At 44.1% G+C, this 22,109-nt stretch overlaps 2 protein-coding genes across 2 annotated transcripts in view; both read left to right on the top strand.

Moving 5' to 3' along the window:
• Window positions 1-334: 334 nt before the first annotated feature.
• INSR (insulin receptor) overlaps window positions 335-22,109 on the top strand; it is a 137,480-nt gene continuing 115,705 nt past the window's right edge. The window contains exons 1-2 of the mRNA XM_088478470.1: window positions 335-1,084; window positions 1,185-1,485. Coding sequence (XP_088334596.1) covers window positions 1,356-1,485 — 130 coding nt within the window. The 5' untranslated portion in view covers window positions 335-1,084; window positions 1,185-1,355. The remainder of the gene's footprint in view (window positions 1,085-1,184; window positions 1,486-22,109) is intronic.
• LOC148517624 (uncharacterized) lies at window positions 4,849-5,703 on the top strand. Its single transcript, XM_088478388.1, has one exon. It carries the CDS (start codon window positions 4,849-4,851, stop codon window positions 5,701-5,703), a length of 855 nt encoding a protein of 284 aa, XP_088334514.1.

The following is a 22,109-nucleotide window of genomic DNA, read 5'->3' as shown; positions in this document are numbered from 1 at the left end:
TGGTAAAGTTGTGCATCAGAACATGTGACAGGATAAGGAATGCTTTTTGTTAGAACCTCAATGTATTTGGTGCTAATGCATATTTACTTTCTGCGTGTTTAGTCGTCTTCATTTAAAGAGACTCTATTGCAGTGAGATTGTTGCCCCCATTCTCCCTCCCTCCTGTTTACCTATGTGACTGTGATCTGACTGAGATGATCTCCCTGTCGCACTGATCAATATGCTCCTGATAACTATGACAGATCTTCCTTTGCAGGGAAACATAGAATTGAACACTTGTATAAACAACAGCACTGGTATCACTTCCTGCTGAGAGGATCCATTCCGCTGACTCTCCTGTGCTCCGGGCCAGGTGTTGTGACAGCCCGTCCCTCCTCTGCCAGCTGACTAGCAGGCTGCAGCCCTTGTTTACTGGTTGGATATTGGTTGGGAGAAGGGGGGCGAGAGGCTCTGCAAGGAGAACTAGTAACGTACGTGCAGAATAGATATAGATAGATCTATTATACACATTTCTCGGTTACAGCACTTTTTATTTGTTATTGTAGCCTGGCTGCCAGGCAGGGGGATAGCAGCAGCAGGACCTCCGGGAGGGGAGTCTGCACCCTGGGCCATCTCTCTGATTAGCGAGGACTCTGCCCGATCTGTCTCTTCTCGGGTGAAGACATTTTTAGCCGATCACCCCCAGCCTGTCACTGGCTCACGCACTGGGCCCCATGTACTAAGAAGAGTGCGCACAGCGGCCGGGGGGGCACGGATCTGCCTGTGGTTGATGTGGTTTATACCCCGAAGTCAGCACCAGCAGCCTGTGCTATAGAATACGTCCTCTCTCCTCGGGCCTGCTGGTCTGGATAATAGTAATATAATGCTGGATCGCTGCCTCCTGCTGCCCCTGTGCCGGGAAGTTCTCTCTTCAGGGAGATCCGGGATTCTCCGCACGGATTTGTCTTAATACATCTATCTATGTATATTCTCCTGTGATCCCTGCAAAGGAAATAAGAGAAGCGGCACATCCCAGAGCCGGGGTAAAAGCTGCAGTAGCCTCTGAGGGAGCCGCTCTGTCTCCCCATCACACACACACACACAGGTAGCAGCAGCAGGAGGGGGCTGCACACACTGTAACAGGGGACCCCGCCTGTGCCAACATCCCCCCTATACACTGAATTTTTTTTCCCATTCCCCTACAGCCACCATGCTGCCGCGGTACATGAGCTACAAGAATCTGATCATAAAGTAAGAAGCGCAGCCGGCAGGAGTCACTGACTTGGAGGTGGTAGCTGCTCTTTATTGGGAAACAGCGAGTACCTGCTTCTGGAGCCCGATCTGTGCCGCACACACGCCCGGGGAGCAGGTTGGCCATGGGACAGGGTGTAATGGGGCGTGTGGGGCGCCCCGATAATAACCCCTCTCCAAAACCAAGCTGGACCGTCCTGCTCTCCATCTTTACTATTATGATACTGATCCTCTGTGGCCAAAGCAATGGGAAAAGTGAGTACGCTGTATGATCATGTATTATCGGCTACATGTATGATGATGATGTGTATAACCTAACAATGAGGCGCTGCCAGGGCCGGATTGAGGGCCACATGGGCCTGGAGCTGAAAATGATTAAGGGCCTATTTTGAAAAGCAGATGAGGTGTGACCAGTGCTGTGTGGTGTGGCCAGAGCAACATGGGCATATACACCCGCTACAATCTCAACACCATTGTCTCCGTAAATATGTAAAAGAATAAAAATTCTATTTTGTGAGGTAACTAGAAATACAATTTTACTAGTTATGATTTATGGCTGACCATGTGGACAGCAGATGGTCAGTCAACATCATGCTGTCATGATGATGGGCCTATTTTTATTTGGAGGCCTGGAGCTGTAGCTCCATCCGCCCCATTGTTAATCTGGCCCTGGACGCTGCTCCGTGATGTAGTGTGCATGATGGACGGCCGCGTAGTGCTGCTTATAGGAATGTGCGGGACTCAGTGCACGTACGTGTGAGATGAGGAGGATGTAGTAGTGATAGCAGCACATGCGTTATAATGGGGATTGGATTGTCCATGACTCGCACTGACAGACATTCCATGTGTACCTCGGTGTGTGTAGCGCACTGCCCGGCCCTTACTGCAGCCGCTTCTGTTTCTGTATACCCCCCCTCTCCTGCTGATAGGCCGCACATGTTTACGAGTTGTCTGTCTTGATGGGTGTTTTTGTGGCTCGGGCCTAGTGAGTCGTTGCAGGCCGCAGCCTCGCTCGCATATGCCGCCTCACCCTGGTATCGGTGAGTGAAGGTGGCGTGGCTAAAATTGAGGCTGCGCACAGAGCACTAGGCCCCTCAGCTAGTTTCGGTCGAATGGTAAACAGTGGGAGAGGGGGACAGGGCCTGCTGCTGCTGGGGACGCCACCTGTTTACACGCTGATAGGTGGCTACTATAACAATAACACATTCAAGCGTACACACATCTTATAACACACGCTTGTGTGCTCACTCCTAGTTAATGATTGTTACACTGTGATGAGGTTTCTATGACTTTATGGAAATATTCCATAGCTGCCAAATGTCCTTGATTATCCTTATCCATTTTTGTCCCAATGTACCTGATCACAATGGAATAAAGGAACCATGAGCATACAGGGACTTAACAATAAGTACAAAGTGAAATGATTGTGCTCATTAGAGTTTACAATCATAATGGCATTCACTACAATTCACCAACTCCAGCGTTTTGGTTGTCATATGCTAGTATGCTTCCAGTATGTCCATTTTTTTTAAATTGTTTTATAGTCATTGTTATATAAGTTTTACCTTGTAAATCAATGTATGGAGCTACTGACTTTTGTGGAACCTTATAAATAAAAGATAACCATAACAAATAGTGGAATAAATTGCAAAGTGTTAACAATACTGAATTGATCACATTTGGCAAGTGAGTTATATAATACCACTTTTACACCTAAATTCCGGGTTTGACCCGGAGTTGGAACAGGGTTCTAATCCGGATCAAACCCGGAATTTAGCCGGCGCCGACCCAGGATATTCCAGAGTCGGCGCCGTTCACACCGGAGCATAGACCCGGCTTTTCCGGTGTTGAAGTGGACGCTTGGAGATGACGTCATCTCCAAGCGCCACTGAAGGCGGACCAATCGGCTGGCATGTGGCACGCCTCAAGTCATCGTGACCCGGAGCGCGCCGTTCACACTGCAGGGTTTCACAGGTTATTCCTGTGTCAAACCCTGCTAGTTACCTGGGTTGGATTGCTGGGTCACTCAACCCGGCAATCCAACCCTCTCCCCTTTTACACCAAGGAGCTACCCGGGTTAACCCTGCAATAACCCAGGTTTTAGCTCCGGTGTAAAAGGAGTATAAGTAAACTACATTGAAAACCCTTAGCTGCAGACGAGTGGTACTTGTTTCCATATACCTTAAAACTACAAACGATGAGTTACAACAACAGATGCCATTATTTTACCTGAAGTTTACCTGCTTCCCACCACTACTGAGTGACATCACTTGTTTAAAAAAAACAAACAAAACAAAATAACCTGCAAACATTACAGGGGTTAGGGGATCTTACCCATCCTTGTTTGAAAGAGGGGGTGTCGTGTCAAAACTGTGACCCCATAAAAGTTGATGTTTGGAGTTCAGTGTGATCACCAAACATTAACCCCTACATTACAATAATTAAAGGACACCCACGTTTCAAAGAGAAGAAACACATAAGTCACGCATGTGACTGTAGGGACATTAAACCTACAGGCCTGTACATCCTCACTCAGCATGGACACTCGAGGGTTAGTCTTTTGTAGGAGGGATTTTCTGGTCTTAAGCTGGCTACACACTAGACCAACTTACATCCAACCAGCCAACTAGTTGATTGGTTGGAATGAAAATCTGGTAACGTATGGGAGTAACTGATGATCAGCAATTTGCTCCTAAATGCCAGAAAACAGATGAAAATGGTCGTTCAGACAAGTTTGTTTAATGTTTGATCTAAACAATTTGTTCAAACAACAGTTTTTGTCCATTTTCCAGTGTTTGGGAGCAAATTGCTGATTGGTTGGAATGAAAATCTGGTAAGGTATGCAATCAACTAGTTGGCTGGTTGGACAGATAATCTTTAGATGTGTGGCCAGCTTTAGGGTTTACTAGAATGATTGGCTGTAGTCTGTAGAAGGGGTGTGTCTAAATTGATGTAGGGTTTGGTCTCTATGGTAAAATCCTCTTTGTTCCTGGAGACTTGGATAGAGAAGTACCTATTGTTTTCACTGTAATTTGTGAATAAAGTATTCTATGGGCCAAATGTAATAGGGTGAGAGTTTGGAAAATGTGAGAGTTTAGCAGTAAACTCTCACATTGGTTGAGTTTTATCTTCAAAATGGGAAAAAATCTGAATGAGATTTTAAATCGTGAGAGTTTCTTAAGTTTTTGGTTTAGGTTTTGGAGCTTATTTCGAAGGGAAGTGGTGCGCGTCCCCATGGCCTGGGCAGTGGTCGTCCGAGGGCATGACAAAAAATGTTTTGCTTTTGGAGTTGTTCCCGATAATGGTAGCGCTAGAACTGTGGTGCTCAAGGTTGGAAAACCGGTCAGTCATCTTCTGGTGTGATAACCTTGGAGTAGTCCATGCAGTTAATAAACAAAAATCTGCTTCATTGCCGGTGATTCGATTGCTTGCACAGATAGTTTTGCGTTGCCTGCAGCATTACATTTTAATTAGGGCTAAACATGTGCCAGGGATGGACAACGGGGTTGCAGACGCACTATCTCGTTTCGACTGGGCTAGGTTTCCTCGGTTAGCCCCGGACGCTGATGCCATCGGTGACTCTTGTCCCTCTTATGTGTGGCAGGTGATCTGGCCGGCATGGAGGGACTAGCGCATAGATCCCTGTCTGCAGCAACATTCCGGGTTTATCGGCATGCTTGGGAACAATGGAATCAGAACAGAGGTAAGAGTGCGGATGCTCTTATCCTTACCTTTGTTTGGGGCTACTATTCTGCTGAGAGATCGAGATCGTACATGATAAAAATATTGGCGGGGATATCCTATTTTCTTCGCTTGCGAGGGCAACGGGATGTTACGAAATCTTTCTTCCTGTCACGCATACTAATAGGATGGGCTAGAGTTGCACTCGCTCGGCCCGATTCGCGACGCCCGATAGACGGGTCATTACTCTGGAAAATTTTCCGAACGGTTAAACGGGTTTGTTTTTCGGGGTACGAAGTCGGTCTATTCCACCTCGCTTTTGCCATGGCGTACCACGGGGCCTTTAGAGTTGGTGAATTGGTTGCTCCTTCCAGAGCGGCTGTTTCGCCTATACTGTTGTCTCACATGGTTGTTCGTACTGATGCTATTCACTGTAGGGTACAGTGTTCTAAAACTGACCAGGCAGGTAGGGGGCGATGGGTTGCGATGGGCCGTTGCGGGGATCGCAGGATTTGTCCAGTGGTCTTGGCTTCGTCCTATTTTAGCTCACGTCCCACTTCATCGGGCGCTTGGCTGATGCACATGGATGCATCCCCAGTGACTCGTTATCAATTCACTTGGGTTTTGAGACGCTGTATCTTGGAGTTGGGCCTATCCCCGGTTGACTATGGTACACACTCGTTCTGCATAGGCGCGGCCACGGCTGCCGCTGCGGCGGGTTGGTCCATAGATGAGATCCGGGCTCTTGGCAGGTGGAGGTCTGGTGTATTCAAGAAATATATTAGAGTTTAGCTTGTCAACGGCACCCTAACTTGAGGACTAGCTACTCGCTGCCCTTTGGGCAGGTGTCCTGAGGAATTTTTGTTTTATCACTGGCTTTTATTAAGGCTACTGCTGGCCGGTGGAGGTTTTGTGTTTTTGCCTCAGGTCAAGTTGTTTTTTCTGGCCTGCGCTCCCCCCCCCACCTCCCTTCACTGCCAGGTGCCCAGTTTTTCACTGTAACCCATTAGTTTAGTGTTTTCTACTTAATGTTTGTTCATTTTCTTTCGACAGGCTTTCGTTTGGATGCTCAGTGTATTTGGGTAGTTGGGCATTCATTTGTTCATTGGGCCTCCCGTTCGCCTTTGGCAAGTGATTATGTTAGATTCCCAGAGGGCTGTTTGAAACGTTGGATAGGTCGCAGGGGTATGCAGTGTTAATCGTTTAGCCAGGTCATAGCAGAATCTGTTTCAGTTTTTGGATGTCCCCTCTTTTTAATTGTACATCTAGGAGGAAATGACATAACAACTAGGTCATCCCTGGATTTGCAATGTGAAGTAAGGCGTAATTTATTGAATTTGATGGGGCTCTGGCCCTTTTGCAAAATCTTTTGGTCAGAGATCATACAAAGGAGAGTGTGGCATGGTGCTCGGAGACCAGGGGCTGTTGAGCAAAGTTGGAGAAGAGTAAACACAGTGGTTGGTAGAGTTGTTGAGGAACATGGTGGTACGATCATAGACATCAGGGCATTTATTTTCAGTTGGGGTATTTGTTTTTGAGAGATGGAGTGCACCTTTCTGCAAGGGGCATGGCTATATTTTTAGATGATTTATTTTTGAGTTTGAGGTCTGTTTAATAGTTAGTGTATGGTGGCGGCTGTGATTCTGGTAACCTTGGTTTTGCTGTGGTTGGACTGCTTTCAGAGGGGAAGATGAGGTGGACAGATGGCAAAACCACTCTGAATCGTCCCCGCAGGGACTTGGGCAGTTGGTCCTTCCCTTGCGAGTCGTTGAAGCGCGGATGGAGGCAGAAGGCCGCATCCCTTCTTCAGTGGGCAGTTGGCCCCATGTAAGTTATACATAAAGCAGCATTAGCTAGGCCGTTCTTTACCCCGCCACCATACTTTAGTTAACATTCAGTTCTAAAGTAAAATAAATAGGAAAAAATCCCTTCAATAAAAAGCTGACCCATTTCACCGCAATTTCAGTTGTTCGTGTATTTATTTCTTTAGATAAGTGTGTGAATGAGTGTGGATGTATCGGCCGATAGAGAGTTTAGAAACACGTAAGTCACGTATGTGACTGTAGGGACATTAAACCTACAGGCCTGTACATCCTCACTCAGCATGGACACTCGAGGGTTAGTCTTTTGTAGGAGGGATTTTCTGGTCTTAAGGTTTACTAGATTGATTGGCTGTAGTCTGTAGAAGGGGTGTGTCTAAATTTATGTAGGGTTTGGTCTCTATGATAAAATCCTCTTTGTTCCTGGAGACTTACCCTCCCTCCCTCCCTAAAGTTATACAGTTTATTTCAGGTGTCAGCCTGGTTTTTGTTTGGTGGCCGGTGGCAGAACGGCTGTTAGTTGCGGTTGCTTATGCTTGGTTTTGCCTTGGGGGCAGATCTAAGCACGGCGGAGCTTAGGCGTGGATGTCAGTTTTCGTGCAAGGGTTACCACTAGGCCTGGTGGGCCCTTGGTCTTCGCTGTGGTTGGACTGCTTTCAGTGGGGAAAGATGAGGTGGACAGATAGCAAAACTACTCTGGATTGTCCCCGCAGGGGGTTGGGCATTTGGTCCTTCCCTTGCATGTCGTTGAAGTGCGGATGGAGGCAGAAGGCAGCATCCCTGCTTCAGTGGGCAGTTGGCCCCGTGTAAGTTATACATAAAGCAGCATTAGCTAGGCCGTTCTTTACCCCGCCACCATACTTTAGTTAACATTGAGTTCTAAAATAAAATAAATAAATAGGAAAAAATCCCTTCAATAAAAAGCTGACCCATTTCACTGCAATTTCAGTTGAGTGTGGATGTATCGGCCGATAGAGAGTTTAAAGTTCCCTCTCAAAAAATGTGGCCCCTCGTGCATATTATCTGGTGATTGCCTGTTCTCACCTGACAATATCACCCTGTTCTATGGGAAAATTATGTTTTGCTTAGATGTGTGTGGTCAAACTGACCCAAACACACATGCGGGCACCCTTTTAAAGTTCGGAGTTGCCTCTTTCAAACGAAGTGCCACCATAGTAGTTATTTTAACTATACAATAACTAAAACAGTATACAAGAAATAACATTTTCCACAAATGCGGGGGGGGATCTAATGCCCATATCTCAACCAACTTATGTCAAATAAAAAAGGGGTCCACTCATTGAGGGGAATTCAATTGTTGTTTGGGCGCCTGTTAGTCATGGGCAAATAATGGAGCTATTCAATTGCTGTTCCAATCAGACATGTGTGCCACGGGCTCCCAGATTTCTGCTTGCAACCTCCTGAGGTGGTGAGAAGAAATCCATGAAAAATCGATTCTTTGGTTACCCAAACTACTGTTTCAGCTCTCTTAACAGGACATTAGATGGGTTTAGCTGCTTTACACATCTAAACCCGGTATATTTGGGCACGACAGGAGTGATAAGTAATGGGCTCCCGCAGCACTTGCGCTTGTCTGCTAAACAATTGAATTCCCCCTTTTGAATGCGATATGTTTTCTAGTTTAAAAATATGTTAGACTTCTTGGGCTGTCATATTATTTCTACATATTGTTAGCGTTTAAATCAGGACGTCAAAAATGATAAAGAAAAAATGCATCGTCATATTCAAGTGCAGATTTTGTTATTAAACTTATAGGTATAAACCTGCTTTTTTCCATTCTGATAAGGTGAATTGATGTCAAAGCAAGACACACAAAGTATTTCATTCTGGTGTTTATATAAGGGGAAGAAAACATCACATTTTCTTTTAGTTCATTTTCTAGAAACGTCAAAAAAACACATATTTTTTTGTTATATTTTATCCGATTTATTAGCAGTAGCAAAAAGAAAGGTTGTATTTTGTTTCTTAAGTGTTCTAAGAAAAAGAAAGTTATAACTGGTGTGCGTACTGCACAAGAAATTACTGATAATGATGTTGGAATGTGACCAGTGCAAAAGTAGGAAAATGGGTTCTCCACAGGGGTGGGAAAACCCTCAGCAGCGAAAGTGTTAGAAAAAACATAATGGCAAACAATAACAATTTAACATATGTTTCTTTTCTATCAGTTTTCATATATTAAAATTCATCAGCCTATAATATGTTTACTACTTAAATTTCATTGTAAAAGAAGTTGAACAAATTTTCTATTGTTGATTATTTTATGAAGTAACGAGTTGATGGTCATAGTAACAATTGTTAGAGAAAAGTCTGCAAGGATTATAGAGTTTGTCCTCATTGATGATTTCAATAGGTGTTTGCTTGGTTCCCCTACGAGTAAGACCAGACTTTTGGAGACAGGAAGAAATGTTTATCCCATGTGTAATTGTTAAGGTGCATGCACACACAACGATTTTTTGAATGATTTTCGTTAACGATATCGTTTATCGTTCAATCGTTGAAATAATCGTTCACTTTCTGAGTTAAAACGATGAACGATTATCGTTCATGCACGTTCACGTTTGTAGTTCAGTCAACTGAATGATTTTCATCAAGGGAATATGCAGAAATCGCTTGTAGTTCAAAAAAATCGTTCATTACACTTTAAAAAATCTGACAGATAATCTGACAGAAAATCGTTCATAAAATCGTTGGTAACAAAATCGTTGTGTGTGTATACAGCTTTAGTATTCAAATTTGTTCTAAAGCCAAAAAGCCAAATATTGTGTAAATTTAATTTTGATCCTTGACGCCAATGTCAATCTTGTGATTTCCTCTGTTCCCATTTCATGTGTGCCTCTTGGAATTTAGGTCACTTCGATGAATAGTACCCTTGCGAACAATCCCTTCTGTGTTACCCATGATGCTTCAGTTTTTAGAGCAGTGTTTTTGAGAAAGTGTGTTAAACTAAATGTTCTACTTAAATAAAGTTTCCAGCGGTTCTGCATGTGATAACTGATGATGGGTATATGTTTTATAGCTTTAAAATATTTGGACCTTCACATACAACTTTAGTCAGAATATAACGTACTCTCTTTGTCAGCAACCATATATAGGAGATTCAATTGTTTAGCACCATCGGCAGTCAGTGCTGGGTGCCTGACAGAGTAATTCAACTGTTGCTCCATTGGGAGGCAAGCAGAAATGTGCGAAAAGTTCTAACTAGGACTGTTTTACAAGGCTAAACCCAGTTTAATTGGACGGGACAATTAATGGGCGCCCAAAAACAATTGAATTGCAACATTGGGCACCCATGCAAGTTTCCAAACCTAGACAGAATTTTTGAAGTGCATATGATTCTTTTTAGCATAGGTGAATCTAATATATATCATAATGTGTTGCTGGTAGGTACATTCTCTGATGGAAGGGCTTCCTGACAAAACATTTCCGTGCTTGACCTATCTTATTCTTTTTTTCATCTCCTTTTTGCTTGCATTACTTGTTCTGTGCATTATTACAATAAATTGTACATTTTGTTAGATGTCATTTGAATGGAAACCATTTTATGGGACTGGGCCTCAGCTGTGCCACTCCTCCTAAGATAGTAATGCACTCCGCATGAGGATGCTCCATGTTTGAAAAACTCAGGTTACTACAGATGTCATGTTTCTGATGTCACTAACAAGCTGTTACATACTGATATCAAAAGAACAAAATTGTCCGTACAGACAAAATATGATCACCTTCCTTCCCAATCAATAATATATCACATTTTCATGTGTTTATATATGAAAATGTAATGTATCTCCTCTATTTAAAAAATATATTCTTCTGAAGTTGAAGTGCTGGGGAATACGTGTACATAACCTGACTATCTCTGAATTGTTATTCTGGTGTCATTAGGGCTTCTAATACTATGAACCTATAGCTTTGTTTTCAATAAACTGCTTACGATGGCAAACTGAGCGTCAATACTGTTTTTATATACATTCTGTGTATTACTCAATAGAAAGCAGACACTGGATGTAGTTATGAGTCTCAATCCCGACAAAGAAATCCCAGCAAGAGATTTAACATAGGCGTCAAAATACCGACGCCTATGTTAATCCCGACGCTGGAATCCCCAATGTTAATCCCGACGCCGGAACCCAGAGAGAACGCCGGACCGATCGTCCTCAGCTGGGGTAAGTATACACTTAGCCGGGGATGGGGTAGTTAGGTTTAGGGATCCCCAGGGGCACTTAGGGTTAGGCACCCCCCCCCGGGGAAGGTTAGGGTTAGGCTAGGGGAAGGGGGGGTTAGGTTTAGGCACTAGTGGGGGGAGGTTAGGCACCCCTAAAGGAGGGTTAGGGGGGGAGAGGGGTAGGGATACTGTCGGGATTTCAAACCATTGGGCTGCAGCAGTCGGGATTTGAACCGCCGGGCTAGAGTCCGGCGGTCATTCGTACTGATTTCGCAGAAACATTTGTTAGAAATAGGTATGTATTGTGCCTCTACTGAGCTGTCTTTTAGAAAAAAATATGCATTTTCCTCTCTCCAGTTGTGCATTTCTATTAAAACCTACAATTTCTGCAAAATATTGCACAGCACATTTTTATATTAAATAAAGGTTGCCAGCCCTTAAATGGATGTACGGTGTTCCTTTTATAAATCGCAAAATCTGTGTTATTTGGGCTATCTGTATAGGTAGTGATGAAGCATGAATGTAAAGTTGTGTGGTTAAAAAAACACACAATCACTGTATCGCCCTCGTGTACATCTGTCTGTCTGCTCTCTAAACCTGAATATATCCATATACAGTACCTTATTTATAAAGTGTTCCCCCACCTCTTAGACCAGTGGTTCACAAACTTTTGCTAATCACGGCGCCCTAAAGTATCTGCATTGTGCTTATCTGTCACCCTTCGGTTCAGATATTTGTTGGTTAACAGGGCTGCTCTTCTTTTTGTCTACATATTTTTAATTGCCAGCCACCAGCACTAGTTTTGCCTATCACACTGAATAAAAACAATTTTATTTGGTGCTGGACAACCAACCCGAGGCACCCCTGCTAGTGCCCCGAGGCAGCCAGTTTGGGAACCACTGTCTTAGACTGTAAGCCCATTCAGTCAGGACAATATCTTATTTTGTGTTTTAAGTCATTGTATGTCATTATCTTAATTCCCACATTATACAGCTCCACGTAACGTGTCATTGCTTTATGACAATATTCATGGACATTAATTTAGAAAGTGAGCATAATGCGTAATTAGCCCAGTTCCAACTATAAAAAACTTTAGTTGTTCAGTGCTACTTAGTCCCAGAATGGGTATCTTATTTGCAGAAGTACTTCCATCCTTTTCACTGCCTCTCTTCAATATGCAAATAAGTAGCACTGAACATCAAGACTATCCAATTGATGACATTGGGGTGCCCTCTGTGAGTATAGTTTTATAATGAAAGCATGTGCCACAGTCCATGCAGTACCTTCCTTGGCTGGCAGTAACAGACTTTGTCATTGTTTTTGCATAATGATTATTAATCAGGAAAGATAAAGAGGATTATATAAAGAACATCTTGCTAGTAGTGTATGCACAATACTGCTTTCCAAATATATGTTTAAGAAGAATACTATCCAAGCAATACATTTTATAACCACTATTTCCTTCTTCAGATGAAACTTTGGAAACCCCGACAAAGATATGTATTACTTGTAAGTCGGTAGGAAAGGTAGTGAATTTAGCCCTTTCAGGATGAGCCATTGTTCTAATAGTTTTGCAAGGATTGTTGCTCTCACCTAGTACAGGTTGAGTCTCCCATATCCAAATATTCCGAAATACGGAATATTCCGAAATATGGAATTATTTTGGCATCACTGAGATAATGAAACCTTTTGATTTTTGATGGTTCAATGTACACAACCTTTGTCTAAGGCACAAATTATTAAAAATTTTTGTCTAAAATTACCTTCAGAGCCGTTCGCTATTTGCGTTCGTTCGTTCAAAAACAAGGGGTGGCTATTCAAATGATCCGTTCGCACATTGCAGTCTGTTCACACCTCTAAGTCTGAACGAGCGAGCAAAACATACGCTCTTTTATTTCTTAAAAACGCCCCCCTGGCCGCTCGCACCATACGTCATGTCCGCTATTTATTAGATTAATCGAGTACATCGTACAGGATATGAACTGCTCGCTATTCTTGTGGTTGGTTTTTTCAACCGCTATTTTGCAAGCAGTTCTGAGTTAAAAAAAACCAAATGACGTGGTCATTGACGCTGCTATATTAATTATGCACACCCATAAAACGCCCGTTTTGACCTTTAAGCACGCCTGCATTCTGATCTCCACTCCCCGTTTTCAAGCATCTTCCCCTGTTACCACCCACATACGCCTCATTCTGTCACTCAAAATAGCAGGCACTCGCTATATTGCGTACAAACGATTTTCGGCCGCACTGACAGGTTCGCACATGCGTACTAAAAACCGTACGCATGCGCAGATGTGCGAACATCGCTCGGAACGAGCGTACTGCCGCTAGCGAGTGGCTCTGAATGAGGGCCTTTGTGTATAAGGTGTATATGAAGCATTAATTTAACGTATGTACACAAACTTTGCTTGAGCTACAAAATTGTTGAAAATATTGTATAAAATTTACTTGCAGGCTGTGTGTATAAGGTGTATATGAACCATAAATGCATTTTGTGTGTATATTGGGGTCCCATTCCCAAGATATTTCATTATGATTTGCAAATATTCCAAAATACGGAATATTCCGTTATCCAAAATACCCCTGGTCCCAAGCATTTTGGATATGGGAGACTCAACCTGTATTTTTATCTCTCACATTGGGGTTTATGTAATAGCCCGTGGACCGCAGGCATCGGCAGATTAATAGGCCTGATTAATAATCATGGGTGAGTCCAGTACAAGACTGCCCAATGTTTTAAAATAGCAGTAATTTAAAAGGCAAAACCAGGTTGATTTTGCTTTTTAAATGACTGCTAGTTGAAAACATCGGGCAGTCTCGCACAGGACTCGCCGATATCAACATGCTATTACATATACCCCATTGTGTCCACACTTTCAGGCATTGCCTATTATGCCCAGTGTAAACCTATGCAATGCCTAAAATGGTTGCCTCCACTGGATCCTTTGTGGTATGATGAACAATCCTTGGAATTGATTACCCAAAATGGCTGTCTCACATTTGTATTATTTTTGTGGTGTGTGTGGTGCTAACAGCCTCGGGGCTGGCATTTTAGTTGGAGAATGTCAGTTGTCTCAATTAAACACCCAGGTTAAGTCACGAGAACCGGCATTCTCCAACTTAGGCCCGTATTCAATTTGAGGCGAAAAGCCGTTTTCGCGTGTATTTGGCGGAAACTTTTCGCCAATGACATAATTTTCGCCTGTTTTGACTTTCCTCCGTATTCAATTTGGAAGACTTTTCGCCTAGGTGGAAAGTCAATGCAATATAATAGGCAGAAAAGTTTCGCCTATGAATAGCAGGCGGAAAAAAGTGCAGAATTGGGGTTTTGGGGTGCAAAGCTGCGGGAACCCCTGTGCAGCCTTCATACAGTCCCCCAAAGATAAACTGCGTGAAAATGTTTTTAAAAAACACTTAAGGACACCCCAAAAAAGCACTTTGAATTTGGGGGTGAAAAAAAAAATGTTGGGGGACAAAGTTAAAAACTAGCCAACTTGACTCTGGGGGGGTCCCCAAGTATGGCCCAGGTGTTTTTTACATTGCAGGGGCTTGCGGCAGGTGGATTTTTCACGATTTTTTCAACTTAACTTTAGCAACTTTAAAATATGCTGGCCCCCATTTTCAAGTACCCCAAATTTGCTGGGATAAGTTATTTTCTGCAAAAAATACTCCTGAATACTATTCTGCACCACAAAAACGCTATTTAGCCCGTTTAAAAACACCAAATACCTTCAGCAAGCCAAATCAGGGGGTAACCATAGCTAACACCCATGTCAGAGCATCTTTTGGGGGGGTGTCAGGCTGATTTCCCCAAATCTGACAGTACTCTCCACCTGTTCAAGTTTCGCCGGGTCCCGTTTTCGCCTACTTTCAAATTGAATACGAGGATACGCGGGCACGTGCGCGATACTTTTCCGCCTGAAAAAGAGGCGAAGTAGGCGAAAAGTCCAGGAGGCAGAAAAGTATCGCGTGTCCGCTCATATTGAATACGGCTCTTAACTTGCATTTGTCGGACCAAACAGCGCGCTGAATAGAATAGCTCCCTCCCAGGGCTATTCAGCATCGTGCTGATTTGAATCGAGCCCATAATGTGTTACACACCCCCAGTTGGCCACTCTACATACAGTATGTCATGATTGAGGCACTATCTCTATTCCAACCTAAATTTGGCTGGTAATGGACCATTTTATTTGGCCCCTGTGATCGCTAGCATAGAGCGTAGTAAATACAGTGTGCTAAATGTGAAAGTACTCAACTCAATTCCACAGTTAGCTGCAGGAATTGCTGGTCAATGAGATACTTGTATTTGTACAACTTATAATAAATATTAGCTGTTACTGAGATTGATAATAAATTAATGTGTTCATAGCATATAAAATAGTGGAAATAATAAGCATATAAGTATTCATTGAGGAGTTTTCATAACTACACACATACACAACCCCAAACACCTAGAGCAGAGGTCGCCAACCTTAACTGAGGTGTGAGCTACTTTAGTAAATTGAAACCTCCTGAAGAGCTACTAAAATTGTAGAGAAAAAATCTGGCTAATAACCAAACATTTGAAGGTCTTTTAATGAAAATTAAAAATAATGGCCCTCATTCAGAGCCGTACGCTGTGAGCAGAGCGCACGCTCTGAATGAGGTCCACCCTCCATAATTATGGAGCGTCCTCCTGGACGCTCGTATAGCTGTGGGTCACCACCCACAGCCTATACGAGCGTGCAGTTTGATGGCCGCGATGGTCTTGCCTGCGGTTGAGTTTTTCAACCGCAAGGCCCGGAGTGATTTTGGCTCTATCAGAGCCAAAATCACTCCCACTGACATCACTAGTGATGTCAGTGGGCTGGCTTCTGACGGTAGGCGTTCCCTTGGGAATGCCCCCGTCAGGGAGGCACGCCCACCAAAGGGGGCGTGCTGTCAATCAACATCGACAGCACGCCCCCTTTTATCAGACACAACGAGCAAAGGAAAGTCCTTCGCTCGTCGCGTCTGGCGCATGCGCACGGCGGAGCTCCCGCCGTTGTGCGCATGTGCAGTGCACAACATCGACCCACTTGCGAGCGGACAGCCGCTTGCGAGTGGATCTGAATCAGGCCCAATGTTTCATAGAATAGAACAATGCATTTAATTATTACAGTGATATCGTTGCAGTTTGTAAATAAAATTTAAGCACAGGCACATTTCACTGTTAATTACCGGCTCCAAGGAGGTATATGCAGTAGAGGAGCAAAAGGGCTTCTGTGTGATTTTCCGGCAGAGCAGGGCCGTAGCGTAGACTCCGTGGGTGGAACCACAGGGAATCACAGCTGCGGCAATCACCTGACGTGCTTCCCTGTGGCTCCACCCATGGCGTCGACACCACGGGGGAACACGCGTCAGAGGTCACTTCCCCCTAGTTTACGTGACAGTACTGCAGCTAGGTGAGCTACCAAAATGAAGACAGCGAGCTACCCGGTAGCTCGCGAGCTACAGGTTGGAGACCACTGACCTAGAGTATATTAAGTGTTCGGGGTAAATTTACTAAGATTCGAATTTGGTCAAGATTGCAATTTACTAAAGGTAAACTCGGGTGAGATTTCTCTCTTTTCACTGATTGACTCGGATGAGATTGCAAATTCGAATAAACTCACCATCAGCCAAACTCTAAAGTACTTTTCATGAAAAAGATACAACGCAGGAATTTACCAAGATTCGATATTACAATCTCGGGTGTAATTGTAGCAAACTCGCAGCTAAATTGAAGTTTCAAATAGACCACCTCCTGAGCTGCGAGTTTGGCAGAAACATACACTGATCAAAGTGAATTGTGTATGTTTCTGCATGTAAACACGAAAAGGTTAATACCTGTATATGAAAAAAAGACAGTGTCCCCCATCAAAAAGTATAACCAGCCACGGCCTGCTCAGCCAGTCCTGGTTCCTAAAAATACGGGGGGGGAAACGAGTAGGGTTCCCCTGTCTTTAAGAAACGAGCACTGGGCTGCAGAGCCTGTCCTATTTTTAAAAATAGGGAAAAAAATGCATAGTAGTCCCCTTATTTTTGAAACCTGCACCAGACTCAAATCCGGCCGTGGTGTAATGCCACAGCCAGGGGACCCTTTCACCGGGTCTCCCCAGCCAAAGCATTATCACCCCAAGCTGGTCAGCCCATGCCAAGGATCTCAGGGGAGGTGGGGTCCCCCCCAATAAAGGGGTCTCCCGAGCACTCCAGGCTTAGGCTGAAGACCGGGGCTCTTCCCCACACCTCTGTGCTGTTGGTACAGGGCAGTAATAGTAAAAATAGCAGCGGCTGGCACCCGTACCCCCGCTGTAAAAAATATTGTTAATAAGACACACACACTGTAGTAAGTACAATTTTATTACATACACCTTTCACACTCACACATATCTGCTGCCAGATGTTCTGTCCCCTTGACCAGTAGAAATCCAATGGGTTACCTGTTAAAAAAAAATCCTATACTCTCCTCTGTCCTTGTGCTGGTATCCGTAGCACCGCTGGGTCTTGGCAAAATTACAAACAGACTGTAGCGATGCATGTGTGACCACATGCATTGCTACCCGGCTAGTGACTTGAGACCCCACGTGGGAACTGTCAGTACCCGAAGCCATCAGCCAATCAGCGGCGACTTTACAGTTAGTGGCCGCTGATTGGCTGACAGTTCCCACGTGGGGGTCTACAGTCACTAGCCGGGTAGCGATGCATGTGGTCATACATGCATTGCTACAGTCCGTTTGTTATTTTGCCAACACCCAGGGATGCTACGGAGATCAGCGCAAGGATGGAGGTGAGTATAGGATTTTTTTCCCCCTATTTTTAAAACCAGGACAGGCTCAGCAGCCCAGTGCTGGTTCCTAAAACACGGAACTGGGTGCTGGTTCCTAAAAAACTACTCGTCCCCCCCTGTATTTTTAGGAACCATGACTCGGTGAGCAGTCCGTGGCTGGTTATGCTTTTGGCAGGTGGGGGGGAACCCTACGTCGCCTTTTTTTTTTAACATAGAACCCTTTTTTGATGGGTATAACACACAAGCAGTATTTCACTGATATGTGCAGGCTGCTTGTTCGGGAGAGTTTGGCTGAGAGAAGACACTGCAATCTCGGGTGAGAAATCTCGATCTGCTTCACCATTGGTCAACTGGATCTCAGCTAAACACACTTCTTAGTAAATTTGAGAGTTTCAGAAGCATCAAATCACCCAGCAATGCAAATTGAGTTTTAAAAAAACCAAACTTGATTAGACTCGATTCTTAGTAAATTTGCCCATGGTGTCATTGAGTGCATTTTACTGTCAGAAATAAAATATGTTGTCATTTGTGACTTTATATGTACATAATCCATTAGGCTTATTAAACATTTTTTAAAGGCACCATATTTATGATATAAAGCATGACATTTCTGTAATTATTATTGTTGTTTCAGTTATTAGCTTTTTTAGTGTAAGGAGGGGAGAAAAGTGCCCAAAAAAACATATAAAGTTCAACACACAGTTTGCGGTCCAAAGTTCTTCTGTTCCCTGCTGTCAACAAACAGCAAGAAAATGCACATTCACTGTAATGTTGGGAGGGAGGGAAACAACTTGGTATGATAAAAAAAAAAGATTAACTGCAAATCTGTAGTTTGGGGTCACGCTGCTTTAGCATTAACAGATTAAGATGAAGTATCAATTAACACCTTTTGATTTATGACCACTTGCGGGTTTAATGTTTTGGTTTGAGCTGTTAGAATATTGGACTCCTAGAAAGGTCAATGAGCTTGAGTGAGTGAGTGAGTGAGTGAGTGAGTGAGTGAGTGAGTGTTTTTTTTTTTCTTTACTTTGAACCTCCCTGGAACAGACTTGTGGGAAGTATGGAATATAGGGGAGCCTTCATAACCGAGCTCACATTGTGGAGAAGGACCATTAGCCCGGCCAGTATCATTAGCCACGCTTTAGTGTGTCATTAGCCACGTTTCTGATTTAAAAAAGTACCCCAAAAAATTGCACCCAATTGTGTTTTAATTTTAATGTGTATGTGTGTTAGACCTAATTGGCAGCAAATTGCTTCATGTATGGGTCCATGATGGCTGCTAATCCCAATCAAAATATTACTGTGATATGTATTGCCATGTTTAGTTGCCCATGTTTTGCTATTGCTGTCATTCACATAATCAAGGTTTTGGGTACACATCAATTTAGCGTATGGGTTAACAATTGCTGTTTCAAGCTCTCCATGTACTGAAAAGACAGCTGACTTGGGTGTGATGATGTCCATGTGATTATAACAACACAGGCTGTCAACAGTGACACCCAAGATATGCTTTGCTCTACCTTGAAACTGACAGCTTAATTACAGCTTTTATAAACTACCTACGTTGTAGGTCTTATGATTAGTATTATACCCTCGGCACATACCAAATGGTGGCGCATAGCATTTCATATTTTGAACATAGCACTGAGATTACTCATCCACAACAGTGTAAAGATGAAATACATATAACCAACCCCTCATTTTGTAGATAGTGATCATTTTGGAACTAGAGTTCACGGTTTACCTGTTGTGCTACAGCATTCATACAGCACAAGCAACACCTCCCCTTACTATCAGAAATGTATATCCTACACCCAAAAGTGATTCCTGATGGTGCCATCTAGCTTGTTCACCATGGCAGCTAACACCTTTCCTCCTGTTTACTAATTCCACTGCCTGCTTCCTTCTTCCATTCGTCCACTCCTGCTTACTCACAAACAATCCAGGGCTGCACAGTTTCATACACACGGTGAATTAATATGTGTTTGTGGTATTGGTATGTGGCCATAAACTGGAGAAATAAGACATGAGAAAGTGAGTGATATGGGTGTGTTACCTTATGAATCATACACAACCACATAATTGTTCCTATTATTTCACACGCAGCAGGATACAGGTAAGGTACACAGCATATGCCAAATGCTGATAGTCCACGTAGCAGTGCCACTATAACACCATATTATTCCTTATTTTGTAGACGTTCTATAACATTAATGCTTGAAAACTAGTACCACTGCAATGCTTATGATTTGTTCATTTGATTCTTGTTCATGAACTATCAATGCAAACAATCACTAGTAGAATTTTCAATAATTTAAATTAAACATTCCTTGTCACCCCCATTACTTGTTTATTGTCCAGTGTTCTCCCCAGAAATTTTTTCCAGCCGGGTGGCATCCAAAAGTAGCCGGGTGGGTACACCTTCACAATAATGCGCGCGGCGGGAAAAGGGGTATCTCTCTTACCAATCCAGCCCGACAGGTCTCAGGCTTCTCCCCCACTAGCTCTCACTCAAAAGTGCCCATTATGCAGTGCCCCCTGTATTTGTGCCCTTTATACAGTGCCCCCTGTAGTTTTCCCCTTTATGCATTGCCCCCTGTAGTTTAGCTTTGCACTTGTGCAGTGCCCCCTGGCTGAAGTAGTGCCCTTATGTAGTGTCTCCAGACTGGCCCCTTATGCAGTGCCCCCAGGCTTAAATAGTGTCCCTTATGCAGTGCCCCCAGGCTGGTCCCTTATGCAGTGCTCCCAGACCTAAATAGTGCCCCTTAGGCAGTGCCCCCAGACTGGTCCTGGCCCCAGCCCAGCACTTATGTTTACTTGCTGGCCGCTCCCATTGCTTCGCGCTAACTGGATCTAACTAGATCCAACAGGCGTGCGGGGCAGGCTCCTGACGTCGTGTGTGACGTCATGACGTCACCAGCGCAGTGCATCACTGGGAACGCTTGCCTCTGAAGCGATCGGAGGCTTCTTTAGCCTCCGGTCACTTCAGAGGCCAGTGTTCCACAGCGTGGGTCGGCGGGTGAAAGTGCCGGGCGGTATGCTGTTTCTGCTGGGGAGAACACTGTTGTCCCTTCAAAGCTACATATACAATATGATAATAAACTGTCTAACATAAGGCTGACCAAATTTGAATCCACAGTCTTAATGTTGACTTTCAGGACATTATATGGTCCCTAACTTTCATTAATGAATTGTGTGCGTTTGTATGAAATCTTAATTGAGGCTTGGTTTGCTAATTTAAGATGTATGCAGTTTTTTCCTTTGTAAAATGTGTAAAAGTGGGTACACCTTAGACCAGGGGTTCCCAACCACGGTCCTCAAGGCACACTAACAGTCCAGGTTTTAAGGATAGTCATAGTTGAGCACAGGTGACTTAATTAGTACCTTAGTTATTTTGATTTAACCATCTGTTCTTAAGCCTGGATATCACTAAAACCAGGACTGTTAGTGTGCCTTGAGGACCGAGGTTGGGAATCACTGCCTTAGACGATCTGCAAACGATGCGATAGTTGTCCAGATTTCCCTTGAACTCCCTAACAAACGATATAGTGCATACACACTGTGCAATCTACCAAACGACCAAACAATCTATTATGTTAACTATATAATGATAACAAATAGCCTGGTCATCTGGTAGTGCGCACACACTGCACGATTTGCGGGTAATTGTTAATGAGATTGCCAGATTGAACTGAATGTAGAGGCGACATGAAGATGTGAAGGACAATGCAGCGGGAGCGCGCATAGGGCCTGATTCAGACCCGCTCGCGAGCACACAGTGCTCGCAAGCGGGTCGATGGTCCCCCACTGCGCATGCGCACGCTGGAGCCGGCTCCGGCGTGCGCATACGCGAGACCCAGCCAGCGACGGGTGCTCCGTCGCTACGGGTCTCGCACCAAAAAGGGGCGGCTGTTGATTGCGATTGACAGCTCGCCCCGATTTGGAGGCGGGCAGGGAGTGTGGCTGGCCAAACAGAGGCGTTCCCGAAGGAATGCCTGCCGTTTGGGGGCGGCCTCAGTAGTGAGCTTCTGGCTCTATTGGGGCTACTGGGGCTTGCGATGGACGAGACCCTACCACAAGAGTCTCGTCGCAAGCCCGATGATCGCGACCATCACCTGGCCACTCGCAAAAGCTGTGGGTGGTCATCACAGCTTAGCGAGTGGCCAGGAGGCGGATTCCAAAATAAAAGCCGCCCTGATTCAGAGCAAGCGCTTTGACAGAGCGTCCGGCTCTGAATCAGGCCCATAGTGCGTACACACTTGATAATTTGTCGTTCTGATCCATCGGAATCGCCCAAATCGTTCAAAAAATCGTCTGTGTACCCAGCTTTAGAGCACCATTATAAAAAAAAAAAAAGCAATTGCCATTATTCTGTAATAATTATCTAGAGAAATAGTTAAAAATGTGT

Source organism: Taudactylus pleione, unplaced genomic scaffold (assembly GCF_031769625.1).
Source record: "Taudactylus pleione unplaced genomic scaffold, aTauple2 ptg000214l, whole genome shotgun sequence".
Lineage (NCBI taxonomy): Eukaryota > Metazoa > Chordata > Amphibia > Anura > Myobatrachidae > Taudactylus > Taudactylus pleione.
The sequence above is the reverse complement of the archived record's forward strand: the minus strand, read 5'-3'. Positions and strand labels throughout refer to the sequence as shown.

What these genes read in the sequence shown, in the direction of transcription:
- LOC148517624 (XM_088478388.1), top strand. Translation starts at nt 4,849, where the DNA reads ATGGAGGGACTAGCGCATAGATCCCTGTCTGCAGCAACATTCCGGGTT.